This window comes from Strigops habroptila, chromosome W, assembly GCF_004027225.2.
Source record: "Strigops habroptila isolate Jane chromosome W, bStrHab1.2.pri, whole genome shotgun sequence".
Classification (NCBI taxonomy): Eukaryota; Metazoa; Chordata; class Aves; order Psittaciformes; family Psittacidae; genus Strigops; species Strigops habroptila.
The window spans coordinates 34,208,675-34,236,410 of NC_044301.2; the positions used below are offsets into that span (position 1 = coordinate 34,208,675).

The 27,736-nt window shown below is 57.3% G+C and overlaps 3 protein-coding genes across 3 annotated transcripts in view; all 3 read right to left on the bottom strand.

Annotated features, from left to right (window-relative positions):
* Nucleotides 1–19: 19 nt before the first annotated feature.
* LOC115619012 (probable D-lactate dehydrogenase, mitochondrial) lies at nt 20–6,122 on the bottom strand. The gene is given in 13 exon segments (XM_030511028.1): nt 20–207; nt 267–378; nt 456–546; nt 669–799; nt 1,426–1,498; nt 1,500–1,552; nt 1,639–1,832; nt 1,899–2,058; nt 2,490–2,666; nt 2,717–2,826; nt 4,232–4,343; nt 4,488–4,933; nt 5,995–6,122. Coding segments are annotated over 13 exon segments (1,932 nt in total). The 3' UTR covers nt 20–62.
* Nucleotides 6,123–7,980: 1,858 nt separating this feature from the next.
* Nucleotides 7,981–20,815, bottom strand: LOC115619013 (breast cancer anti-estrogen resistance protein 1-like). The gene is given in 13 exon segments (XM_030511030.1): nt 7,981–8,259; nt 8,261–8,407; nt 8,409–8,477; nt 8,809–8,853; nt 8,856–8,906; nt 9,137–10,276; nt 10,705–10,746; nt 10,749–10,823; nt 11,028–11,060; nt 11,062–11,190; nt 12,434–13,171; nt 19,701–19,817; nt 20,705–20,815. Coding segments are annotated over 13 exon segments (2,976 nt in total).
* Nucleotides 20,816–20,825: 10 nt separating this feature from the next.
* The window catches only part of LOC115619014 (craniofacial development protein 1-like), a 75,763-nt gene continuing 68,852 nt past the window's right edge, over nt 20,826–27,736 (bottom strand). Inside the window, exons 5-6 of the mRNA XM_030511031.1 lie at nt 26,214–26,372; nt 20,826–20,916 (exon numbers count right to left, since the gene is read on the bottom strand). Of these exons, the coding sequence (XP_030366891.1) occupies nt 20,826–20,916; nt 26,214–26,372 (250 nt within the window). The remainder of the gene's footprint in view (nt 20,917–26,213; nt 26,373–27,736) is intronic.

Here is a 27,736-nt window from a genome sequence, read left to right on the forward strand (position 1 = left end):
GGGGTGGGGATGGGGGAATTTGGGGAAACACAAGGGGTGCCAGTCTGGTGCTGATGCCACCCTCAGAGCACCTTGCTGGGGTTCATGAGGTTGTGGGGGTCCAGTGCAGCCTTGATGCTGTGCAGGGTATCCAGCCCCTCTTGTCCCAGCTCCTCCAGCAGCAGCACCCACTTGCCCAGCCCCACACCGTGCTCCCTGGTGCAGGTCCTGGGATGGGGATGTCTGTCTGTCCATCCCTGTCCCCCCTGGAGCATCCCCATCCCCACCTGCCCAGGCGCTCAGTGAAGGCATGGATGCGCTGCACCTTGGCTGGGTCCTGGGTGTTGGAGACAAGGATGCAGTGGAAGTTGCCATCACCCACATGTCCCACCACGGGGCCTGTGGGGCTGTGGGTCAGGAGGGGTGCAGTGTGGAGGACAACAGCCCCTCAACCAACATCCCTCTGCCCCACTGACTGATGAGGCCAGAATCCTGAAAGTCCTGGTTGGTCTCCACCACCATGTTGGGCAGGTGGGAGATGGGCACGCAGATGTCCATGGAGTAGCCCTGGGCCGGGCAGGGCAGAGTGGTGGCACCTGCAGCTCCAGGGCACTGTGCCTCAGGGCAGAGCAGTGGCACCTGCAGCTCCATGGGGCACCACTGCTGTTGTCCCTGTGCCTGTCCCTCACCTGGCAGCCAGGTCGCAGTGCCAGGGCCATGTACCAGGCGCAGTGGCACATGGCCCAGAGGTGCCTGCGCTCCTCTGGCTCCTCTGCCCAGGCCAGGCTGGAGGTGACGTTCAGACGCATGATCTCCTCTGCCAGGAGCCCTGGGATGGGGTGGGACAGGACATGCAGAACCCCCGGGCACCTGGCCCTTGCCCTGGGACCCCCAATCCCCACCTTGGGCATCCATCTCACACCTCAGGACACCCCTGATCCCCTCATACCCTGCCCCTGAGACCATCAGCAGACCCCAGTCCATGTACTCATCCCTCACACTGGTGATATTCCCAGTCTTCCAGTCCCCATCCTGGGCACCCATCCCAGGCACCCATCCCTGGTGCCCCTGGTCCTGGGAACCCGTCCTTCTCCTCAGGACAGCCCTGGTCCCCTGTCCACAGGCTCCCATCCACATCCATGGGACACCCCTCCAGGACCCCAGTCCTAGGCTCTGGGCACCCTCACCCTGGTGACACAAAGGTCCCCCAATCCCTGGCCCTGGGCACGAATCCATTGCCTCAGGACACACCTGGTTCCCCATCCCAGATAGTGGACACTGTCACTCACCCCAGAGCCATGTCATGGCCACCCAGCACTGTCCTTCATGCCCCTGGTTCCCCATCCCTTGTCCCTGAGCACCTGTGCCCACCATGGCGCCCAGCCCTAGGCACTCTGTCACCAGGGCCACCCCAGCCTCATCCCACGCTGGTGCTGTGCCTATCCATCTTCCTCTGCTGCTTGGCCAGGCTGTGCCAGGAGCCGTGGAGCTCCAGGAACAGCATGGGGACCAACCAGCAGGTCCATGCTGCTGAAGTGGCTGCAGGCACCCACCATCACCTCACCCAGGAACTCTGGCCAGGAGACAGTATGAGCCTTGCCACCAGCACCCAGACCCCCAGCCTGAGCACCAGACCCACCACCATCCCCTGGCACCCACCAATGTGTGCCACGAGCATGGTAGCCTGCAGGACCTGCACAATGCAATCCATGACTGCCTCCATGCTGGGGAAGGTGGTGGTGGCACTAGCCTTGGGCAGCAGGTGCAGGTGCAGCGTGGGCTGTGTGAGGAAGCCCAGGGTGCCCTTGGAGCCCATGAACAGCAAGGTCAGGCCGTAGCCAGCTGCCTGCTTCCTGCATGGAGCTGGTGAGTAGGTGCCAGTTTGGCCCCAACCCAGCCCAGACCCCCCTGGTGCCCACCTGGGCTGGCGCCTGGCACCCGCAGTGTGGAGCAGACACCCGTCTGACAGCACCACATGCAGGTTCAGCATGTTGGAGTGCATGGTGCCAAAGCGCACTGTGTTGGTGCCCGAGGCACCCATGGCCTCCATGCCACATAGCGAGGCATCTGCGCCAGAGTCTGTGAGCAGGGGATGGGGATGGGAAGGGTGGCTTGGCATGGGGACGGGGCTATGGGACATCCCCATGGGACCCCATACTGTGCCTGGCCCTGTGCCAGCCCCAGTGCACCCCTGGGACCATGGGGGCTGCATGGTATTATGGCACCCACTCCCCCATGGACACCTCTGGGACCACAGCATCTCAGTGGGGACCCCCATCACCCTTGGGATCAAAGCACACCCATGGGTACCCCCAGCACCTCTGGGATGACAGCATGCTCAGTCCCATGAGCACCCCTGAGACCATGGCAACTCCAGCCCTATGGGTACCTCTAGTGCACCCCTGGGACCACGGCACCCTTGGCCTCATGGGTACACCCAGCACCCCCAGTGTTACCACCCCCAGCCCCAGACACCCCCCTGCCTGCTCCCTGGTGCCCACAGTACTGACAGGGAATCAGAGCCCGGTGCACTGCAAGCCACAGGTAGCTATTGAGGGCCTTGCAGGTGACGCCAGGCTCCACTGCCACCGGGAAGTCCTCAAGGCTCAGCTCTGCGATGGCATCCATGCGGCTCAGGTCAAAACAGATGCTGCCCTGTCATGGGGGGCCAGCACCGGCAGCCCCAGGCAGGGGCTGGGCAGGGGTCGGGGGAGTCTATACCTGCATGGTCTGTACCTGCCTATGCTGAAGGGCACCATGGGCCCACAGCAGCAGTAGCAGTGTGCAGCCAGCTCCTGTACCTGGTCCATGGCATGTGGCCACACCATGGTGTCCGGGGGAGGACAGCTGGGGACAGGGGCACCAGTGCCACCCACCCCCCTCCACAACCTCCCCACCATGTCCCTTCTTCCTCGCCCCAGACCCTTCCCCCCCATTGCCCTTCCCCTCCATGGGCCCTCTCCCAGCCCAGACCCTTCTCCTCCATATTCATGCTCATTCAGAGCAGCCCTGCAGAAAAGGACTTGGGGGTGTTGGTTGACGAGAAGCTTAACATGAGCCGGCAGTGTGTGCTTGCAGCCCAGAAAGCCAACCGTATCCTGGGCTGCATCAAAAGAAGCGTGACCAGCAGGTCGAAGGAGGTGATCCTGCCCCTCTACTCTGCTCTCGTGAGACCTCACTTGGAGTACTGCGTACAGTTCTGGTGTCCTCAACATAAAAAGGACATGGAGCTGTTGGAGCGAGTCCAGAGGAGGGCCACGAGGATGATAAGAGGGCTGGAGCACTTCCCGTATGAAGACAGGCTGAGAGAGTTGGGGCTGTTCAGCCTGGAGAAGGGAAGGCTGCGTGGAGACCTCATAGCAGCCTTCCAGTATCTGAAGGGGGCCTACAAGGATGCTGGGGAGGGACTCTTCCTTAGGGACTGTAGTGGTAGGACAAGGGGTAACGGGTTCAAACTTAAACAGGGGAAGTTTAGATTAGATATAAGGAAGAAGTTCTTTACAGTGAGGGTGGTGAAGCACTGGAATGGGTTGCCCAGGGAGGTTGTGGATGCTCCATCCCTGGCGGTGTTCAAGGCCAGGTTGGACAGAGCCTTGAACCACGTGGTTTAGGGCAAGGTGTCCCTGCCCACGGCAGGGGGGTTGGAACTAGATGATCTTAAGGTCCTTTCCAACCCTTACGATTCTATGATTCTATATGCCCATTTCCCTCCCCATGGCCCTTTCCCGACCCAGACTCTTCCTCTCCCTAGACCCTTCCCTTCCCCATGGCTCTTTCCCTCTGCAGGACACTTCCTCTCCCCAGACCCTTCCTCTCACATGCCCTCAATCCAGACCCTTCCTCTCCCAAGACCCTTCCCTTCCCGATGGCCCTTCCCATCCACAGGACTCTTCCTCTACCAAGACCCTTCCCTGACCCAGACTCTTCCTCTCCCTAGACCCTTCCCTTCCCCATGGCTCTTTCCCTCTGCAGGACACTTCCTCTCCCCAGACCCTTCCTCTCACATGCCCTCAATCCAGACCCTTCCTCTCCCAAGACCCTTCCCTTCCCGATGGCCCTTCCCATCCACAGGACTCTTCCTCTCCCAAGACCCTTCCCGTCCCCATAGCTCTTCCCCTCTCCCATGCCCCTTCCCCTCCCGATGGCCCTTCCCATCCACAGGACTCTTCCTCTCCCAAGACCCTTCCCGTCCCCATAGCTCTTCCCCTCTCCCATGCCCCTTCCCCTCCCCATCCCTCCCCCGGGGTCCGACATGTGCATGGACTCATCGTGCCCGTGCTGCTCCCATACCGCCATGGCCGTGGAGACGTTGGGGGCCCCCACCACGGCCCTCAGGGCCTCCATGAAGTCGGGGGTCAGCGGGCAGTGTGGGGAGGGGAGCCCTAAGGGTCCGACCCGGGGTCATGGGCCCAGGACCTCCGCCCACAGCTGAGGGCAGCAGGGTCACACCAGGACCGTCCCCCATCCTTTCGTATCCCACGGGATCCCCGAACCCCCGCCCGGCCCCACCTTGGAGCAGCAGCTCCGGCGCCCCAGGGCCCCCCCAGCCCCAGGGACTTGGTGGCTTCGGCTGGGGACAGGAGCGGGGCGTTGCCCGGCCCCTCCCGCCGCCGCCACCGCCGCGTTAAGGTGGCTCCGGCTGACGGGGCCGCGGCGCCGGGACACGGGTCCCTCCCGGGCGGGCCTCCCCCGCGCCTCCCGCACCGGGGCCCTCCCCGGGGAGCCCCCAGGCTCTGCCCTGCTCTGCCCCACACCGGCAGCACCGGGCGTCCCGCGGCTGCTCGGGTGTCCCGGCCCCCGGCCTGCGTCCCTGCCTGCGGCACCGTTCCTATCGCCTGCACCCCCAGCCGGGGCGCCGGGGACTCCACAGGGACTGATGGGGACTGACGGGGATCCTGGGGAATGGCCCTGTGGGTCCTGGGTTGGCAGGTCCCTGGGGTGCAGCTCCCAGCCCCTGGGGCACAGAGAGCAGGAACACAGAGAGGACTCAAGGGGACACCAGGGAGCAAGAGCACAGGTCCTGGGCTGATGGGGACCCGGGGAGCAAACCCCAACCCCAGGGACAGATGGGTGGCAGGGTCACCCCAGGAACCAAGGTCACCCTAGGGACCAAGGACACTGTCCTGGTTTCCATTGTGATAGTGTCAATTTTCTTCCTAGTAGCTAGCTAGTCCAGTTGATGGATGCAGGCCGGGGTCCGGGACACCCGAGCAGTCGCGGGGACAGCTGGTGCAGCCAGTGTGGGCAAAGCAGGGCAGGGGCGGGAGCCCGGGAGCTCCCCGGGGGGTTCCGACCAGGAGGGAGGGACGGAGGGACCCGTGTCCAGGCACCACGGCTCTGTCAGCCGTGCAATTAATAATATAAATAGTTTGCTTCAGCAAAAGCTTGCTTTGTCTTTGTTTTTGCATTGTATCCTGCTTGAGCACAATCGTGTAGGCAGATGGGAAGAATGTAAATTCCTGAAACTGTGAAACAAACAGGAATAAGGGACTTTTGCAGCCGGACATAGGATGTATGGCAGTCATGCTCGATTGAACCAACATCTAATCTGGAAGTAACAGAACAAGGTATAAGGGCTTTAGGCACATGCACAGAGTTAAGTAGGTCAAAAGTTCATATCAAAGAAGACTACTAGCCTTTATCAACTAGCTCTTAAAAGACCCTCCTGGATACGTGCAGAAGAAAGAATGAAGATTGCTTCAGCTGTTGGGAGGTGGGATTCGTCTTTCTGAAAGTCCTATGAATATGTAAAAGGCTTGACTATAAGAAACTTTGTACTCACAAGTGTGCATGCAGGATATGAAGGCATGCACCCAGCGCTGTAAATAAACCTTTGCTCCACTGACTTTGTCCCCAGTTAAATTTTTCTAAAGATGAGCACATTTCTCACAGCCAGAACCACCTTAACATGGCAGTGGCAGCCGGAGGGGCTGGGCAGGGGCCCACTCCTGGCCTCTGCTGAAGCCACCATGCCCCTGCAACAGGGTGGGGGGGGGAAATCCAGTGTGACCGCACTGCCCTTGGCTGTGGGTCCCGGGCCCATGGCCCCGAGTCAGACTCTCCTTCCTCTCCCTGCATTGCCCACTGCCCCCCGACTTCATGGAGGCCCTGAAGGCCATGGTCAGGGCCCCCAAGGTATCCATGGCCACGGCTGTGAGGGAGCAGCATGGGCACAAGGAGTCCATGCACATGTGGGTGCATGGGCCAAGGACTCTGGGGAAGGAATGGGAGAGGAAGGGTCTTGGTTGGGGAAGGGCCATGGGGAGGGAAATGGGCATATAGAGGAGAAGGGTCTGGGGAGAAGAAGGGCCATGGTGGGGAGATTGTGGAAGGGGTGGTGGTGTCAATGGCAGCAGTGCCCCATCCCCCCCAGATGCCATGGTGTGGCTGCACACAGTGGGGCAGGTACAGGAGCTGGCTGTGCTCTGCTACTGCATGCCTGCAGTGCCCTTCGGCACAGGCACAGGCCTGGAGGGCAGCGTCAGCACCATGCAGGTACAGACCTCCCTCCTGGCCCCTGCCCGGGGCTGCTGGTGCCAGCTATGCCCAGCCCCTATGGTGCCCCATGGCAGGGCCATGTCTGCTTTGACCTGAGCCTCGATGACTTCTTGGTGGCAGTGGAGCCTGGCATCACCCACAAGGCCCTCAACAGCCACCTGCAGGGCACCGAGCTCTGGTTTCCCACTGGTACCATGGTGCATCAGGGGTCCAGCTACAACCTGATCCTGATCATTGTGGGCTCCAAGGGCACCCTGGGCTTCATTATGGAGGCCATGCTGCACCTGTACCCATTGGCTGAGGCTACCACCACCTTCCCCCAACACCCATAAAATCATAGAATAGTTTGGGTTGCAAGAGCCCTTCAATGTCCTGCACTATCCAGGTGCTGCAGGTCTCCATGCCCATGGCCTGCAGCAGTTGGGGCTGAGGGCCAATGGAGTTCCTAGATGAGATGATGGCGGCTGGTTGGAGGTGCTGGTGGTGGCCACACTTCTTCTAGAGTTCCACAGCCCCTGGCACAGACTGGGAGCACTATGGCTTGAGAAGCTTGATCAGGAGGGACTGGACATCCTGAACCACACTGAACTCACCCCCCAAACCCATGAACCCTAGCAAAATGCACAAAGGCAGCAACCCCCTGAAGTCAGGGCTGGGTAGCCCCCCTGTCCCCCTTCATTTTCACCCCTAACCTTCTCATTCCCTTTCCTTTGTACCTGCAGCCTCTACACACCATGATCTCTTTTTTGGGGGGCCTGACAGGACACCCCAACCTTCCCAATGGGTTCCCTCCCCCCAGCAGGCAAATGCAGATACCCACAAGCTAGGGGGGTTTCTGGGCAAATCTTTATGCTGCTGGGGGTAGAGGGCTAAGTTTTGGGGGCTGCAACTCCATAGCTTTGGGAACCAGCAGAAGCTTCCCCTCTGTTTAAAAGGCACCGCTGTCAGTTTGCATTTCAGTTACAGCTGGTACAGGAGCGAAACCCAAGATGCAAGAACATATAGATCAGACCCTTCCTGCCCCAGGCCCCCTCACCCCTCTGGGGACCCTTACCCAGAACCCCTGGTGAACAGTACAACCTGTCCCACCACAGCCAGTGGCTTCCACACCATTAAGATGTGGCCACTTGGGAGCAGCCAACAGCATCATCCCACATTGTGAGGCACATCCCCATCCTGATTCAACAGGGACACAGCCCCACAGCCTTGAGGCTGCTGGCTTTGTATGGAGAGAGGACAGCAGGGATGAGCAGGCACAAATCCACCTCCCAGCTTTGCTTCATTATGGGCATGGCTCCAAAACCAATCCTGGCCTCTGGCCAGAGGAAGGAAAAAGAGGAAGGGGGATAATGGCTGCAGCCCCTCACCCCTCTACCAGCAGAGCCCCAAACCCCTGGTGCACATGGGGAGTCTCTATGTACGTCCGCTTACAGGAGGCAGAGAGGGCTCTCGTGGAGGGGGATATGTTTCTGGGGACAGAGTGAGGGCAGCAGCCCTGCACCATCACATGGCTGCCAGATGGCCCAGCACCATCCTAAACTGCTGCGTGCTGTTGGCAAGGTCCTCGACACACTCCACCATGTGCTTCGAGGCAGCAGGAGAAGGGTAGTGGAGGGTGGTCACCATGATCTTGAGCATCTCACAGAGGAGGTTGCTGTAGTGCATCACCTTGTGCTGGACATCCTGGGCCTTGGCCTGGCAGGACAGCGTGTCCCCAATGAAAATAAGTTTGTGGGTGCTGAGGATGATGAACTTGCTGTGGGCCACAAAGATCTTGCAGGGGTTGGTTGGTGCTGACAGCAGTGAAGAAGGCATCGACGGCGTTGGTGAGCGTGGCAAGGTTGGCCTTGCACTGCTCCAGGTAGAAGAGGAGGAGCTGGTGGTCAGCAGGACACCGGCCATCCTGCACTGGGCCATAGTGCTGGGGGGGGGCTCCAGTTGGACAGGTCATTGTCAATGGGGCATGTCGCCTCCTGTTCCAGCTGCTCGAACTGCTTCAGCTGCAGGAGGGATGGGTGTGAGGCAGGGCAGCCATCAAGCCAATGCCTGCTCCCCTCCCTGGAGCCACCGGCATGGCTGACAGTGGCCACCAGCCCCAGGTGTGCCCCAGGGGAAACAGCAAGGGACAGTGCCAGTCCCAGGACAGCTGTGCCAGGCTCCTCTCCCCTCCACAGTGCTGGCGTGGGAGGTGAGCCAGAACCCACCACAGGGACAGCCACGCAAGAGGGGGCCATGGTCTAGGCCAGGGGGGTACAAGCAGAGCAGAACCCAAGGCCCCTGCCTGCCATGAGAGCTGTACCCAGCAGCGCCTGCCTGCCCCAGCCCCATTACCTGCTGGTGCTCCAGCTGGTCCTTGCTCTGCTAGATGATGTTGGAGATGGAGAAAGCTCCAGCAGCTCTTTCTGGGTCTTCTCAAACTCCTCCTTGCCCTGCAGGGAAGGAAGGGACATGACATGGAGGTCAGCAACACTGGCTTTGCCAGGACCAAGTCCTCACCTACCCTGGGACACCCCTGGTCCCCATAGTGCTCAAGCCATAGGGTAAAATCAAGATGTGGGTGGCAGAAGCACCATGGCAGTCAGAATTGTCTGATCCCCCCATGCCAGGGACCACTGGCACAAACCCACCTATGGAGAGCATCCCCACTGCCTGCACTCACCTGGAGATGGACATAGTCACAATCCTCCATCCAGTTGCTCTCACTGTTCTTGTAGGGCCTGTTGGGAGACTCCTGGACCAGCAGCTTGGGTGGGGAGGGCAGGGGCCACAACTGGATGCTGCTGGCCTTGTCAGAAGGGTGAGGGGGCCTGTGGCTGCCACTCTCCACCGCCAGCTTTGTCCTTTTGAAGAGGAGGGAGGCATTGCCATGCAGGAAGGAGGCCAACTGCTTAGTGTCATCAGGAATGCCACGTGAGTGCATGACAAAGTGCTCCAAGTCATCTGTGCCCAGCTTGCTGCTGGCCAAGGTGCTCAGGGCCCAGTGGCAAGCGTCCAGTGCTTGGCTGTGCTGCACCAGAGTCTGGTAGACCTCCTCCATCTTCTGCAACTGCTTGCTGAGCTTGGTGTAGAGGGAATAGTCAGAGGCCTGGGCAGCACTGCCCACCACCCCCTGGGCAAACTCTAGCAGGTCCCTGAGGGCCATCCGGACACCCTTGGCTGCCCTACAGATGCTGGCAGCATTGGCCTCCATGTGCTTGGGGCTGCGCCAGTTGGCACTGATGAAGGACATGAGGTAGGAGACTGTGCTGCCAACACCGTGCTGGAGCTTGGCCAGCATCTCCATGGTGGCATCCACATCCAGGGAGAACTCCTTGCCAGCTCCCTTGGCCAGCTCCTTAATGGGCGCTACATCCAGCAAGGATGTGGAGATGTTGCTGTGGGTGCTGCCTGTGCTGGAGACTGAGAGGCGCTTGGCATTGGCACCCTTGGCCTCACAGTCCACTTGTGGTGGGACATCATAGATGTACTCACCCTCTGTGTCCAGGGAGCCCTTACCTGAGGCATGCAGGTCCTGGGGCAAGTCATACACCTGGGAGAAGGCCAACCCCCCCAGCTTCTTGAGGCTGGGGGGTACATCATAGATCTCTTGATAGAGCAGTGGATTGGGGGAACCTTTCCCAGCCACCAGTGGTACATCATAGATGTCCTCTGGCAAATAGGGCTCCTGCTGGGCCAGGAGGGGGTGGTGGGAAGGGTCAAAGGCTTTCTGCTTGGCAAAGGCAGGGGGCACATTGTAGGCCTCCTCCCGCACTGGGCCATCTAGCACATCCTTGCTCACTGAGGGGGGCACATCGTACACCTGCAAGGGCAGCAGCAGGGAGAGTCAGCATTATTGGGAGAGCCAGCCTGGGTCACACCTGGATGTGAGGTGTGCTGTGCCATACATCACCAGCAGCTCCAGGGATGCAAGACAGTGCTGGGTGAGCACCAGGACAGAGCCACCTCAGGGGTGCTCCTGCCTCCAGGGAGGTTGGCACAGCCCTGCTGCAGCATCCCAGCCTCCCACATCCCCTGTGGGGTGGGAATCAAAGTCCTAGAGCAGCCCAGGATGGAAGAGACCTTGCAAGATCATCCAGTCCAACCTCATCCCCTAGATGAGATTATCTAGGACCCTGTCCCCTCACATCTTGAAAGCTTTCAGTGCCAGGGAGGCCACCAGATCTCTGGGGAAGACGTTCCATGATTGTTTTCACTGTAAAAATGTCTCTTATATGGAGAAGCTGGGACCTCCCCAGCAGCACTTAGAGTTTGGTGCAGGTTCTTCCCCACTGGGAAGGGCTGGGGGGCACATCATAGATCTCCTGCCCATTGAGACCCTTCACTGCCATAGGTGGGGTGTCATAGCCCTGGAAGGGGGAGGACGGGACGGACACAGGACCATGAGTCAGGGATGGTGTGAGTACCTGCCTCTTCCCAGGGACCACTGGGAAGGACAGAGGTGCCCAAAACAGCACCAGGGCTCACAATGTGCCCAGCTTTGGGTGTCATTTGTCCAGATTTGTATCCCACACTGTGACAGAGCATCTCCCTGCCCCCCCAACCAGCCTCACCTCCTGGCTGAACTGGCTCAGAACCCCCCCCTTGGACAGGAAGCACATCATAGATCTCCTGGGAGCCCGTGGAGAGAAGGTAACAAGGAAAATAATACTCATCCTGCTCACCCTTGGGGGAGTCATAGGCATACACTTGCCCCACATGGGTGGGCACCAGCATCTGGCAAGAGGAAAAGGGATGAGGTGGGCACCACCGAGCATCGCCAGCCTGCCTCCCACCCCACATCACCCCTCCAAAACACAGCGATGGGGCTGGAAAGAGGGGTACTGGGACTGTCTGGCACCGGGAAACCGGTGCCCACGGGAGGGCGCTGCCTGGCCAGGCTGCGCTGCCAGGACCGGGATGATCTCACCGGTTATTTATAGCAGCGAGCCTCGGCGAGAGACAAAGCCCAGCGGCACGGCCGTAGCGTGCGGGAGGGAACGGCCGATGTGGGCACCGAGCCGCGGGCAGCGACCTGCCAGCGCCCGGCGGGTACAGCAGGTCCCTGCCCATGGCTCAGTGCCTCCCACCTTGCTGTACCATGGGACACGAAAGCAGCACAGAACCAAACCCAGAGGATCACGGCAGCCCGAGGCAAGAAGGGCTGAGCCACTGGCAGAGGTGCCAGGCTAGTCCTCCATTTTAGGATGCTCCCCATGCACTGGCCGCGGTTTGGCAGCCCCACGGCCCCTCACCAGCTGCTTCCCAGGGGGTAAGTCAGAGCAGCATTCCCAGAAAACACAATGCTGAAAGCATCTCACTCCTCTTCCCCAGAATGATGTGCCCGGGAAGGGGCAGAGCCAGGAAGAGCCTGGTGTCTAGGGTGCAGCCGTTAGGCTGACCTGGACAGGGTCCCTGTGCTGGGGACAGGCTGGTGGCTCACCCTTGCCTTGCCAATTAACCCAACTGGCAAGCACCAGCAGGCTCCTTGGCTTGGCTGGGACATGCTGGCACTGGCTGCCTGCCCCTGCCCACACTCCCAGGAGGAAGGAGAGATGACAGCACCATGCCGGGTACCACAGCTACCTCCATAGCTGCAGGATCTGGCCAAGGGGCATCTCCAGGCAGCTCTTAGGTTACCAGCAGCCCATGCCTGTACCAGACACCAGTAGATCCCATGCTGGAGACCAAGAGGACCCGAGTGCCAAATGCTGTGCCAGCCCCAAGCTGGGTAGCCCACACCAACCTGGGCACCTCAGTCACTGCAGGGACACCTCCCTCCCCCCCTGACACCCACTCCTGCCTGTGGCGTGGGCAAGGATGCCCACACACACACCACCACCCCCCCCATATGGGCAAAAGGACTGCCTGCTCCCAAAGACAGTGGTGGGCTGATAAGAGCCCTGTCACCCACTTGCCACCACGGACCACAGAGAGCCCTGCAACCATGCTACCACCCCCTCTAGTCCCCCCATCCTACCTTTCCCTGAGGCTTGTGCCCTTCCCAGCTCCTCATGTCCAATGACGGAGGCACCTGGTAGATGCCTTGAGCCTGACTGGCTGAGGGGGGAACCTGGTAGATGTCCTGAGGGGGGCTGGCAGAGCCTCCAGGGTACACCTCTGCCACTTGGCCCAGGGAGGGGGGCACCTGGGAGATCTCCTGGCCAGGGCTGGTGAAAGCATAGGGAGGCATCTGCTTCAGGTAGGCAGGTGGCTGCTTAGCCAGGGCAGACAGAAACTGTCCGGTAGGTGCTGAGCCTGGGTACAGACCCTGCTGTCCCTTACTGGGGACTGACATCAGGTAGATGTTGTCCCCTTGGGGGGCATAAGCAGGGTGCATGGGTGTGTACTGCAAGGCAGGTGACAGCGGGGTGTAGCCCCCTTGGTAGTGGCAAGGCAGAGCCAACTGGGACACCAGCAGCTGAGGCAGTGCCTGCCCCTGCACAGGGCCAGGCACTTGCTGCTGCTGCTTCTTGTCATACATCCCCACCAGGATCTTGAGGCGGTTCCTGGGGACTATGCCCTGCCGGCCATGGAGCAAGCAGAGCCACCAGCCATCCAGCCCTCGCATGCTGCACTCCAGCACCATCATAATGTCGCCCTTGCGGAAGGAGAGCCCATCCGGGGACTTGGCCACATTGTCATACAGTGCCTTGGCCAGCACATTCTGCAAGAGAGCCCCGCGCCAGAGCGGTGAGTCATCCCAGCAGACCCAGCACTAGGATGGAGCCCCAGGGGTTTTGCTGAGCAGGTCCCACCAGCTGGATCTCTCTACTCCAACTGCCTTTTCCTTCCCAGCTGAAGTTCAACCCATCCTTCCCAGAGGTGGTGCTGGGAAGAGGCTAGGCCCTCCCAACTCCCCGGTATTGGGGGGCCCTCCTCTGCCTCTCCCTCCCCTTCCCACCACCAGGGAGGAAGTGCCATGGCAGCAAGCCAGCCACGGCCATCCCCACGCCAGCTGCCACGGGACCCCTTCCGCCATGGCTACCCTCATGGCAGACACAGGCCATGCCACCGCGGTGTGCCCGGGACACTGCACAGAGCCCTCTGGCCTCACCGATGCCACGCCAGCAGCACAGACCACAGCCTGCCCCAAGATGGCAGGGCCGGCCCCGCCCACTCACGCCCCACCCCACAGGCCTCGCCTGCCTTCCCTGCCGGCCTGGTAGGGAGGCCTGTAGCCCTGGTGGGATCTCCCCATGAGGCCTGGAACACTGTGGGGACAAGGCCTCCCTGCCCCAGTGTGGCAGGGCTAGGCCTGTAGGCTTAAATTATAGGTTTAAGCTAACGTATCAGACACAATAATGTGTATGACTTTAACGTAGTAGAATATAGCAAGTTGTTCTAACTTGCTGACACATAGGGAATAAAGAATGTCCGGTTGATGGGGGAAAAAACATCACAGGACTGATAACTAAGGAGACACTAAATAAGACCAAGGATGCCAGCCTTCAAGATAACAGAGTGGCGCCCAGCGTGGAGCGAGACTGGAACAGAACAGAAGCAAGGACATACCAACTGCTAGCTCAGCACTAGGACCTTGTGAGTGTGCGCAAGCACTGAGGTCATTCAGTAAACACAGTGAGGAAGACTATCGGCGACCACCAGCGACCCCCACTCAGCAAGAAAGCGCATGTGCAATTAGGATGCAAATATTACAATCAGTCCCAGGAAATCTCGTATGTAAAGCGTTCCCTGGAAAAGCTGTGAATATGCATGAGTTTGCTAAATATACAGCTGCTGCCGCCGGCAAGTAAGGGGTGCGCTCACCTTTGTGAAACGATTCATGTGTGCGCCCAGCGCTGCGATAAAGAATGCTGCTTTCTAAAACTCCAAATTGAGTCCTAGAGAGTTTCTCCGACCGACTTTTGCGGTAACAGGCCAAGGTCACTCGAAGTGAGTCGGCCGCCCTGAGGGAGCCCTGCCCGAGAGGCAAGACCGCGGCCTTCCCCGTGCTCCGCCGTGCCAGGGCCCCCCCATGAGCCCTCACCCCCAGGTCCCGTGAGGAGCGCCCCCACCCCAGTCACCCCGCCCATGGGGCTGTCTCACCAGGTAGCTCATCTTCCCGCGGCGCCATACAGGACTAGCGCCAATCGGGCCGAAAGACAGCACAGCAGTAGTGCCGTAGGGATCATTATAGTGCGTACCCGCTTGGGCCCGGCGGCACCATCCGCGCCCATTGGCTGCGCCCGCCCCGAGGGGGCGGGGCTGCGGCGGCGGGCGGGGCTTGGACGGGGAGAGGAGGGGCGGGCACCGGGAGGGGGCTCGGCACTAGCGGCTGGGAGGGGGATGAGGTCGGGGACCGGCACCGGCACCGGCACCGTGCCACCGTGCAGCCAGGGTGCAGAGGGGGTGTGGTGGGTGTGTAACGGGTGTGCAATGGATGTGCAATGGATGTGCACTGGGGGTGTAACGGGGGTACATGGGCATGTGACAGGCGTGTAACGGGGGTGCGATGGGGGGATTACAGGAGTGTAACGGGCTTGGAGCACATACGTGTGTGTAATGGGTGTGTAGCAGGGGAGGTGTGTGTGAAGTGTGTAACAGGTATTCTGGGCGGGTAATGGGTATGCAACAGCAGGGGGGTACCAGGTGGGTGTAAGAGGCAGGTAACGGGTGGGTGTAGGTACAACAGGTGTGTAAGGCAGGGGCTGATGTGTGCAATGGGGGTGCGTGTGGGGGGGTGTGTGTGTGTGTTTTCAAGAACTTTCTGTCAGCTGCACGTCCCACCTCAGCCCAGGTGCTGCTGCGGGGTGACGGTCCATTATGGCACACATGGCACACTGCAGCATCTGGCATGCTGCCCACCCGGCCTGTTCCAACAGCCCGGGCACGTGGCCCACGGGTGCCCTGGCAGCCAGTGAGTCTGTGCTTGACACTGCCCCATGCTGAGCCACAGCTCCGGCGCTGCCGGCATTTGCACAGAGCCAGGAGTGGGCTGGGAGGGCGGCTACAGGGCAAGCGGGGAGCTCGTGGGAGGCACGTGTGCGAGCTGCATGGGCACACACAAGCTGCAGGACACATAGGAGCTGCAGTGGAGGAACAGGACCCATGTGACATGCACAGACCTGCACAAGCTGCACAGACACACATGCATGGCCCAGCACAGGAGTGTGTGAGAGCTGGGTGCACACAGGCTATAGAGGGAGGGGACCTGGGGGTGCCCAGTGAGCATGCGAGGCCTGTGCATGAGCAGGGAGCCAAGGGGAGGCACATGGGGGTGCCCAGCAGCCACGGGGGTGCACACACGAGCTCCAGAGCCACAGGGCAGTGGAGCAAGCAGTGCATGCTGAGGCAGGCCAGGAATGCACCTCTGCCTGTGCATGTGCTACCGCCATGGCATTCCTTCTTGGCTCTGTTCACCTCAGGGGTTACCTTTGGGCCGCACCAATGTGCTGCAGCAGAGCTGAGGCCACATTGCAAACACGTGCCCTACCACAAAAAGTGAGGCTTGTTCTGCTCCCCGAGAGCCACCACCACCATTCCTCAGCAACAACAACCTCCCCTCGCTGTCCCCTGCTAGGAGGCAGGTTCCCCAGTGCATCGCTGGCAGAAGGGGAAACTGAGGCATGGCCAGGGATAGGAGATATCCGGCGGGGGGGGGGGCTGTGGTTGTGCCCACAAACTGCAGCTGCCCCGGCAGGCACAGTCAGAGGACTGTGGTTTCCTCTTGCCAGTGGCAGCAGTGACAGCGCAGGGGATGAGCCCTGCAGGCATCCCTGGGATGGGCTCCAAGCTCTGCAGCTGATTCCCATGAGGCCGCGGTGTGTTTGCTTCAGAGCCCCTGAGCCTGGTGAGGTTCTGCCTCCCTCCCATCGAGGGTGTCTCCTGGGATCCCCAGGGTGATCCTGCCACCACATGGCTTCAGGCGAGTGCTGAGGAGCCACAAGCTCCCTGCTTTGGTACTTAAAAGCAGCAGGGATTTTATTTTCCCCTCCCTGTGATGATGCTCAGATCAAAGCATCCCCTGTCAATATTCAATCCTGGCCATTTTCAGTGCATCGGAGCCAAAATTGCTGCTTGCATCTGCTCAGCATCCTGAACTGGCAATGGCTCCTGCATCCCCTGCTTCTGCAGCTGAGTTCCTGGGGGGTAACAGGCACCAACAGGCCTCCCTGCAGCTTCTCCCACCTCTAAGAAAATGAAATGCCAAAAATGAAGATCTGAAGTGGAGTGTTACGGGGGCCCCACGGCGCTGGGGATGCTCATAGCTGGGTTGGTGACACGGTTGGTTGCCGGCAGTGGGGTACGGCGAGAGCCCCACACTGTGGTTTTCTACCAGCTCTGGTGGACACAGGGCTGGGCATTTCGGGATGGATGCTGCTTGGGATGCAGGTTGCCCCAGCAACAGTTGCTATGGAAAACACTTTGGCGGCAGAATTTCCAGCCATATTCATGTGTCTCTCATTGTCTTCAGGAGTGTCTCTGGCATCCAGGCACAGCCAGCTCTGCACCAGGCAGGCTCCGCTGCACCTGTGCCAGGACTGGCTTTTCCTGGCATGGGAAGTGTTGGAGGACCCCAAAGTGGGGGTTCAGGGGAGCACAGTGGGTGTGCATGGGATGGGGGGAGCAGGTGAACGGTGCTGTGCCAGGTTAATTGGCTAATTGCTGATTAACACCCCATCAGCCCCTCTATGCCCCAACCACCAGAGGGGATGTGTTTCAGTGATCCCACACCTGGGGTACAGCTCTGGGACAGTGGGACATCTCGGGAAAGGGGGTGGCGCTGGGACATTTGAGGGGCTGGAGCCATCCCCGATGGAGACCAGCAGCTCTGGACCAGGCTGCCTGCTCCTGCCCGTAGCACTTGCCTGCAGCCCTGCCAGGGCTGTGCTTCGGAAAGCTGCCTCCTGCCTCCTGGAGCAGCAATAGGATTACACAAGACTGAGTCTCCTAGCAATGAATGGAGAAATAAATCCTGTAAGGCAGGATGGGATTTATTAGCCTTCAATATTCTGGAAATAATGACATTTCTCTTGGCTTGTATTATCATGGGACCCAACAGTATCAGAACAAGGATTTATCCCCACACCTCTCCATGGTGCTGGGTCAGTTTTAAGCTGCAGAGAGGAGATGATGGAGGAGACCACTCGCCTTTCCAGAGAGCAGGATGGCGGGACCAGGATGGCTGGGCACCCCCTCATCTCTGGAAAAGCTAAGGTGGAGTGCTGGCCTTGGGCTGCCCCAACAGTAGCAGCTGTGTTCATCTCCCCATTCATCCCCTGGCGAGGGCTGGGCTGATCCTTGCTCCTGGCCGGGGCTGTGCCACTGCCACTGGCTGAACTTCAAACATTGGTGCCAGCACCCACTACTGGCGTGAGGATGCCCTGAGTGGGGACCCTCGCTCAGATGGGTGAGAGACCCATGAGCCACCCTGTTACTCCCCGTTAGTCCTGAATCTACCACAGCCATGCTGTGCTGCTGGATGGGACATTGCTACAGGGAAAAGAGGTGGGAGAGGCTGAAAGCAGCAGCTTGGAGAAGAGGATGTGGTGCCACCAGCATCACCAGCCCTTCCCAGCGCCAGGTCCCCATGGGGAACTGCTGCCCCGCTGTGGGGAGATGCCTCCTGGAGCCAGCCATGCTTTGCCCCATGGCAGCTTGGCCAGCCCAGAATCCCATCGCAGGCCTTGGGATGGCCTGGCAGAGTCCCATGGGATGCACCTTGAGAGCCAGACATGTATTCCTGTATTCCTACCACCTCAGCAGCTGTAAATGCACACCATTCCCTACCCCATAGCAAGCTCCCTAGGCAGCTTCCCCAAACCCCACTGAACAGCTCTGTAACAGTTTCACCACGGCTCCGGAGCGTGGCCACTATGGCAGAACCCCAACTGACAGGGCACACAGACACAATTGCTGCCTTGTTTGGGGCCCAGCCACACAAGGGGCCCCTTCAGGCAGCCAGGGAAGGGAGAGCTCCTCGGGGCAAGGTGATGCTCAGGCCATGAGGGACTCCTTGGAGTGCCAGTTATCCCCAGCAAATGCCCTGGGTGGGTTCTGACCTACAGAGGATACATGAGCTTCCTGGAGAGGATGGCTCAAGGTGGGAACATCTCAAAAGAAGGACCTGCACCTCCTGGGAGCTTTGCTCCTTCCAGAGAGCTCAGGGCTGGCTGGGATGCCAAGGGCTGGCTGGGACAGGGGCCACCCCCCTTTGTGGGAAGGTGTCTGGGAATGGAAATAGCAAGCGGAGGTGGGGGGGATGTTGGCTTTTTGTTTTTCCTTCCTAAGCAGCCGAGCTGTGTTTTCTGGAGACCTGTAAATCACTCCTCATCTTCAGGAAAGAGAGGTGAGGAATACATGATCCAACCAAGCAAAAATGCAGGACACTTGGGTATGCATATGGAGGAAGCTAGGAATCAGCCCCAGGCTGGAGGCTGCCTCCGGCTGTCCCACAGAGTCCATCCCAGCTTGCTGGGCTGGGAGCTGATACCACAGCCCTACTCACGTCCAGGATTCCGGGAGTTGGGGAGCCCAGCAGAGAGGAGAGCCAAGGCTCTCAGCCACTGCCATGAAACCACACTTTTCCAGCAGGTCAGGTTGCTTCCAAGATTTCAAAATTTTCCACATTTGCTCAGCTGAAGGGAAGGAAAAACCCCAGAGAGGCTGGATAGTTTCTGGAGAGCAGAGCTGGGGCTGGCAGGCAGGATCCTGTAAACTGGGGGTCATTGATTTTCCCAGTTTACCAGCGTGCTGGTGGAGGCTGTGCTGGCCAGATCCCACTAACGGACCGTTAGCATGTGTGGAAATCCAAAGCCATCCCCCCAAGTCACCCAGAGCCTGATGCTGCTGCAGGGCCCTCTCTGGACACAGCCTGGAGCTCTTTAAGGCTTTTAAGGCTGGGTTTGGTGCCTCTGGCCTTGGGTTCTCGAAAGGTTTCCCTGTTGCATCTGCCAGCCAGGAGCCCTGAGCTGAAACCTCCCCACAACAGTGCCCTGGACAGGGACTTCAGTTGTTTTTGCAACCAAAACCAAAGCAGCAACTGGCTTGGGAGCATTTGGAGATGAAAACATGTCATTGCCCCCTTGTTTTGTTTGTGTCCAATTTCAGGCTTGTTGAAGCAGGTCTGTAACAGCTGATTCTGTACAGAACAGGCTGCAGCTCCCCCCAGCACATGGTGTTTTGTTCTCATCTATCCTGCAACACAGCCACAGAGCATTGGCTGACTCAGCAGCTGACACGTGAGTCCAAAGCTGAGACCATGTTCAGTGCTGTGGGCAAGGGGCTAGCACAGCATCGCTCACCCCATTAGCAGGAAGGATGGGGCTGGCATCGCTCTTCCACTGGCACAGCACCAGCACGGGCTGCCCACTGAGTGGGTTCTGAGCATCTGTGGGGAAAGGCACCTCTACTCCGAGGACCTGCACGGAACAAATGTTGGGAGTTGCCGAACTCAGCAAGCACGAGACCAGAAGGGATGGCAAGATGATGGTGCGTTACTGGCCTCCAGCTCCACGCCCAGGCGCCTCTGCTCTCCCAGGCAGCTTCACTGAATGCCCCTGAGTGGCCAGGCCGTGGGAGGGTCTCCTCACTCCTGCAGCACCACTACAGGACGACTACGTTGTCCCCATCAACCCCCAGTTCTGGATTTAATCCCAGACACCAGGCACCTCTGAGCAGGGATTTTCACCATCACAGTCAGACACTCCTTACTGTATGTGACCCTTAATTTCTCTGTTCCCTGCTTCCTGCACAAACCACGCTGCCAGCATGCAAGAGTGCTGGGATGGAATACTTTATTCATGTGAATGTTAAGATTCTGGCCCATCCTGCCTGCTGCAGCTGCTCCCATCTTCTTGACAGTGTGAACAAGGAAGGATTTCTTCATGGGCTTGCTTAACACCCCCTCCCCCAGCATCATCAGACCCCCAAGCAAGTACAGACAGTTAGGCTTTGTCCAGGCAAGAGCACAGCACAGCGGGGCAAGGAGGCTGCGGGGCTGGCAGAGCGGGGAGAAGGGCTCCAGCACACAGCTTGTGCACACACAACACCCATGAAACCTTCCTGCAGCTCCACTCTCACAGATGAATATGCCAGCACCCTCCCAGCCTTGATAGTTCCTCCTGCTGCCAGAAGCACCTAGGGTTGGCAAAGGATGGGTGCCACCATATCTTCTCCTTGGAAAGCTGCCTGCCAGAATCATGTTGGTTCCTTCTATCACCTTCTGGGCCATTTAACCCTCAAAGTGCCCCCTGCCTACTGACAAATACCCTCCCCAAACTATTACAGTATAAGGAAAAACCTGTACGTTGAGCCATACAGGCTGAGTCTTGGGTAGAGAATGATTTCCGTGCTCGGTGGTCCAGCGGTGGCTGGCAGTCCCTAGCCAGCACTCGGGCACAGAAGGGAGCATCCCCATCCCCAGCAGTTCAGGGCTTCATCCTGCTCAGTCTGAGGTCGCGTTCGATTTCAAACTGCCTGTGATCCACGCGCTCCAGAAATGCTTTCCTCTCGATGTACCTGCAGGGAGGCAGAGGGTGTTAAGCAGTGCCCGTAGCAGCCAGCGCTGCCCCCAGCCTGGGACAAAGCCGACCCGAAGCTAGGAGCAGGGAAGGCATCATCTGCTTCCCTCCCTCTCTCTCCATGATCTGGTCACTGCACTGAATGTCTCCCATGGACACCAGAACTGCTCTGTGGCCTGCTGGGTGTCTCCTGGGGGACTCACAGAGGTCTGGGGTGAAGGGATCCCACAGACTGGAGATATGGGCTAGCTGCTTCTGGTTCCAGCTCTCCTCTTATGGCTGAGTGTCCTGGGTTCAGCACTGCACCAGCTACTAAGAAGGAGAAAAATAACTGCTACAGCTGAACCCAGGACACTGAGAAATCATAGAATCACAGAATGGTTTGGGGCATCATCCCTGCTGCCACCCCATGCCCCATCTCATCCCCAGCCTATCTCTGTGCTGACACAACTGGGTCAGCTCATCTCCGTCAGGTGCAAGGGGCAGAAGCGTAATGCAGATGATGTGCTGGCCATGAGGAGGTATTTTTCTGCCCCCCCTGCTCCTCGCCATCAGAGGAGGGCTGAGTGCTGAGGCCCCCTCCCCACACTGGCTCAGGAAAGGCAGGCAGGGGAGTGTTGCTTCCCTTCATTCCTGCAAGGAGGGAGGTGACCCACTCCTGGGACCGGGCTCAGAGAGGCCACGGTAAGGAAGTCAGAGGGTCACGTTGAATATTAGTGTGTCATATTGCTGGGTGTGTGGTTTTCCTCCCCCTCTGCTGCTAAACACCAAACACAACCACAACCGGGAAGGCAAGGGACAGGGGTTACTGCTGGCAACCTGGGAACACCCTGACTGCTTGGGCACCAACACCCTGAGCTACTGAATTTGAAGCTCCTTCAGCCCCTCTGCAATACCCTTCTCCCAACTCCAGCAAGAGGTCAGTGCCTTCCTCTTCTTCCTTGGCTGCTGTGCCTCTGGTGGGCAGGGACTGGCTCCTGGGGGATGGATACGGATCATGAACCAGGAATGTGGTCTCACGGCCACAGCCAGCAGCTCTGCATGGAGGAGGAACTGCATGACATTACCCCATGGTGTTGTCCTTGGCCAACCACAGAAAAGCTCTGCAAGGGCCGGAGCAGACCCTGCAGGGCACTGCCTGTGCATACATCAGGGTTTATGGGTGTCATGGTTTAAGCCCAGCTGGTAACTCAGAACCACGCAGCTGCTCGCTCACTCCCCCCCTTCTTCCCCCCTGCTCCTGGAGGGATGGGGAGGAGAATCAAAAGAATATAAATCCCATGGGTTGAGATAAGAGCAGTCCCGCAACTAAGGTATAATACAAAACCACTACTGCTACCACCAATAATAATAATGATAAGGGAAATAACAAGGGGAGAGAATATAAAACTAAAAGGGGAAAAGGAAAACAATAAACACAAGTGATGCCCAATACAATTGCTCACCACCAGCCAACCAATACCCAGCCTGACCCGAGCAGCGACCTGGGCCTTCTGGGTAACTCGCCCCAGTTTACATACTGGGCATGACGTGCTGTGGTATGGAATACCCCTTTGGCTAGTTTGGGTCAGGTGTCCTGTCTCTGCTTCCTCCCGGCTTCCCATGCCCCTCCTCACTGGCAGAGCATGAGACTGAAAAGTCCTTGATCAGGGTAAGCATTACTTAGCAACAGCTAAAAACATCGGTGTGTTATCAGCGCTGTTCTCAGACTAAAGCCAAAACACAGCACTGCACCAGCTACTAAGAAGGAGAAAAAATAACTGTTACAGCTGAACCCAGGACAATGGGGCAGGCAGCCTGGAAACAAGCCTGGCTGGCTGTACAGCATGCACATGGAGGCTGGAGGTGCTGATGGACAGAAGCAAGGAAGCAGCAGGTCTGCAGGGGTGGCACAAGTCCCCCTGCCCCACTGCACCCTGAACCCTGTGCCCAAGCTGCGGCTGCATCTCTGGTTCCCAGTCTGGCTCCGTGCAACCGACAGCAAGGCCATGCAAAATGGCAGTGTAAAGTGCATGAGCGAGGCACAAACACCTGTCCTGTGCTTGTCTAAATAACCTTTGCTACCTGAATCAGTAGCTTCCTGTAAATTATCAGCCCATGTGGAAACAGGGTGGCTGTGATCCACAGGAGAGGAAGGTAAATTTGTGGGGAGAAGAGGCTGTCCCTGCTAATGAGGGCAGCTGCAAACTGCTCTGAGGAGGGTTTCACTGGCGCTGCCTGTCCCCTGCCAGGCACCACCAGTCATGAGTGTACAGGGCTGGCCTAGGGCTGCTCCCCATTGGGACTGCCCTACAAAGGTGGCCCAATTAAGAGGCCGCTACACATTTCCATTTATAAAGCACTTCAGAGAGATCAACAGCAAAGGGGACAGCTGCCTCTGCTCCTTACTTCACCCTCCTGTCAAATCCAGGACAGGCCCTCAGGATCTGACACAATCTGCACAAACCCAGATCCTGCTGCTGGGGCAATGCAAATCACTGTATGGGGCTGGTGATACAAGGGGTGGAAAATCAGAGGCAGGGGTGAACACAGCCACAGGGCAGCACACATTCCCTCTGCCTTGGGAATCCCGGGTCCAGGCCGTGGCTGGCTGATAACCAGCATCAGCAGCAGAAACATGCCACAGCCCCAGAGAAGGGCCAGGAGGTCTGAGGCACGAAGAGCTTTGGGCTGTGAACAGCAACTTCTGCAAGGCTACCAGAAAAAAGAAATTCAGCCTGCCTTCCCTTCTGAGCAAAAATAAATGCCTCTTGCCTTCCTCAAGACATGCATGGATCATCCTTGTACTGCGCAGGCACACATGGCATCAGGCAGACAGCTCCAGGGGCAGGTTGTGGCTGTCCTGGTCAGGCAGACATTTAGTTACAAAGCAGGACAGAGGTTTCTAATGCACATTGGCACTAGGGATTAAAGGCAGCACCTGCTCCCTCCTGCCTGGATTGAAGGGTTAACAACGGCTCATTACAGTTTTCATAGAGATGGGTAAATGATTGCTCACCGAAGGGTGAGCAGAGCCTACCTTATTAAAGGAGAAGAGGTGGCTGTGGAAGGGACTACAGGCTCTCCTGCAAAGTGACCTGAAGCAGGCAATAGCAGTGTCTGTGTGCTCTGCCCCCCGAGCAGGCTGGCTGCTCTGTAATGGTGCAACACACCTCACACCACAGGCATGCTGGTGAAACCCTTCAAGGGCTTCACACCTCGAAGGTGGAAGTAATTCACAGTGAGCAGATACTCAGGTGATCCCCTCATATTACGTGCCTGACTGGCACAAACAGATTTATAAGGAGTATCTAAAATTATCACAGCATCCTGTTTCTCATTTGTTTAATGACAAAACCTCTTAATAATATAACCCAGTGGATTTTTCCAGCCTGGGATGTGACAGACAGCAAAACCTAAAGCTCTTCAAGCTTATAGAAGCTCTTAAAAATTGCTGCTCTGCTTTGCTCATCTTTTCAATGTGCTGATCCCTTCTTCAGCCTTCAAGGAGCATTATGTTAGTGTCTCCAGAAAGGTTTGCTAGGTGTGAAGAGCAAGCTGTCCTGCTTGTATGGGGTGGGAAAGGAAACAGCACTGCCTAAGAAAAATCAACATACTGGGTTTGAACAAGCAAGAGATGCTACAAAACACTCATGCAGGGCAGCCTGGCCTGTCTGGGGTGTGTACAGTCCAGCTGAGAGTGATGGACCCTGATTCAGGCTGATTCCACCGGCTGTGGAAAGAAATGGTGTGTCCCGGCACTTGGCAGGAGATGGTCTGGCTTTTAATGGTGGTACTACTGCCCAGTCCAGAGCAGTGAAGGCCCAAAGCTGTTACCACACTTGGCACCCACTCAGGACATCTGCATAGGGCAAATTCTCACTCCACATCCCATCGGGACAAGCCAGCCAGGTGCCACAGACAGAAACAGGACCGTTCCCTGGAGGTGGGCTCTCCCAAAGCAGCCTGCAGCTCCTGATGGGGCTTCGTGGGAGAAGCTCACCCTCCTCCTTCATCTCAGAGCCTGGTACATGGCCTGGCACTGCCTCCAGACTCCTGGCACAGGCCATTTCAATGGAGAGCCTTGTGTATGGGGCTCTGACTGCAGCATTAGCCATGCTGCAGACAGCATCAGCAGTGATCTGGTGCTCTGCCACACCTGTACACAATGTAAATCACTCACCAACTTGGATTTCAGGGATCTTGCAGGAACACTTGACCCCCTCCAGCACTCCTAATGAATTGCTCTACTTGTGCAAGGGCAAGTGTCCAGAAACCCATTAGGGCAGATCTGATGGAGTAGGGGTGTTGTGGAAGAGTGCAAGACCAAACTGAAAAAAACACAGCACAAACTCCAATGTGTTGGAATGCAGAAGCTCTGAGTTTTTTCTGCAGAGTAAAGAAACAGCTTAAAATAAAAATACATTTTATGAGCTGTCCACTAAGCTGGTTATGTTTTACCAGAGATTAGCAAAACAGTTGTAGTGGAAACACCACTTCTGATCTTATTACCCTTCCCTGCAGTGCATGTTATTAACTGTTTTATTTACAGCATCGCCATTTACTTTTATGATACTTCCATTAACTTCATTGGAGTGAACATTGCTTGATGCACACAGTCAACACCCAGTGCTGCCATAATCTTTAATGCACCTTGCCAGCTGCTCTGGGTTTGCAGGAGGAGGGAGGACAGAGGCAGCTGGAATGTGTCACTTGAAGAATGGAACAAAAAACATATGTCCCAATTTGAGACAGGGCAAAGGCAATTGTGTTTTCTCATGGGAGTGCTGTGCTAGACCGGTTCCCGCTGCATCTGTGCCACTAGCAGGAGAGAAGATAAAGCACAGTCAGACTCTACTTTAGCTGGACTTGAGTTGGAAAGGATCTTAAGATCATCTAGTTCCAACCCCCTGCCACAGGCAGGGACATCTTCCAGTAGACCAGGTTGCTCAAGGCCCTGTCCAACCTGGCCTTGAACACTGCCAGGGATGGAGTATTTACCCCTTCTTTGGGCAACCTGTTCCAGTGTCTCACCACTCTCACGGTAAAGAATTTCTTCCTTATATCTAACCTAAATCTCCCCTGTTGAAGTTTGAAAGAACTCACGAGGTTGTTAGCAGAGAGTGATAGGTGCTTGCAGACTTACCTGTCTCCCTGTGATTCCTAGAGCAGCTACTGCCTTTATATATCCCAAGAATAAATCCTTGGTAAATCCCACAGGTTTGCTGAACTCTCTCTGTAGCAAGAGATGGAGTTCCTACATGTATAGGAAGTGGTGGGAAATGCTGGACTGCTATTAGGTAAAGTCCCTCTTACCCATCTTTCCCTCGGTTATGGATCGCCAGTTCTTCCACAATCCCCTCCTCCTCCTTGAAGTTCTCCCAGTCCAGTTTAGATTTCTCCAATGTGCTCATCTTCTGCTTTTTGGAGCCAATCTTCTCCAGGAGGCTGCTCATACCACTTGGCCTCTTCACCCTGATGGAGATAAGGGAGCAAATGTCACTTAAAAGCAGGGAGAGAGCAATTAAAAATGGAGCTGAAAAACATCATGTGTGAGAGCAGTGACCTTGATGGTGGTGAGCCACCGCTACTAAACAGATGGCCACCAACTTCAGGCAGCCTGGAGGCAGCAAGGTCACACTTCCTGGAGATCCTGCTCCCCCGTTCCCCTGGAAGCAGCAGAGTTCATTAGACACATATCTCAAATGCTCGCTTTTTGTGAAAGGACTTTTTCATTTATCTTCTTAAGAGAACAGAAAGCTTTCAGGCCAAAAGAGATCATTAAATCATCTAGTTTAACCCCTTGTATATACCAGTCCAAGCCATTCCACTGATCACCTCTGTGCTAAGCCCAGCTCTTTGTCTTCAGTTTAAAGTGTCGTTTTCTGGAAGGGATCCAGCCTCAGTGCATCACCAGCACTGACAACACATCTAGGAATTAACCATTTCATTGGTATTAGCGCGTCTGTTTTCAATTTGATTTTGTCTAGCTTTAGGTTCTGGTTGCTGCTGCTTATTCTAAATCCAACAGTACTTTGGTGCCCGGGCAGGTCTCTTTAGTAACATACTCATACACCATAACGAACTTACACCTGAATTACCATTTCCCAGGTCCCTGTTTAGCAGGAGACCACCTTGGGCCCCCAAATCTCCCCTTTATGCTGGGAAATGCACACACAGCAACTCGGGTCAGCCAGGTTGCCCTCCAAGGAAGACAATTCCCAGGGCTAGGAACCAGTAAAACAAACTGGTATTAACCCTTCTTAAACCCCTCCAGGAGAGGGGGGCAAACAGCATCCCATTGAACTTGGTGTTTACACACATTCCAGAGATAACTTCAGGTCTGCAGGGCCTTTGCCTCTGCAAGAAGCCGGAGAGGAAAATATTCTCGTTCCTGAGAGATGGAGGAATTTGGGGAGGGGGGCCTACGGAAGGCAAGGCAGCCAGGTGAACGTGGCAGACTGCTCTCCATCAAGACTCTCCAAGCACAGTCCTGCCCAGGGGTAGCTGTTCTTGGGAATGTACTCAAAGCTGTCCTTATCGGATCATTAGCATGGTTTATACTTCCATAATTTGCAAGCCTCTAAAGGAAAATAATTCTGCAGTTTATATGGAATTAAATCAAAGAAAATGACGTCTTCTAAAGCCTCAGCCAGAATATTCTCAATGCAAGAATGGCTGCCCATAGTCACTTGGGGTTGCAGCTGCCTGATAGAGATATATTTGGGCTACAAACCCTGGATTAAGGGAACCTTGGCAGGATCTATAGCCCCTGGACAAAGCTGCCTGCCCCTCCTCATATGTCTGGCCAGAGGAGCAGAAATGGCCTAGGACCTGGC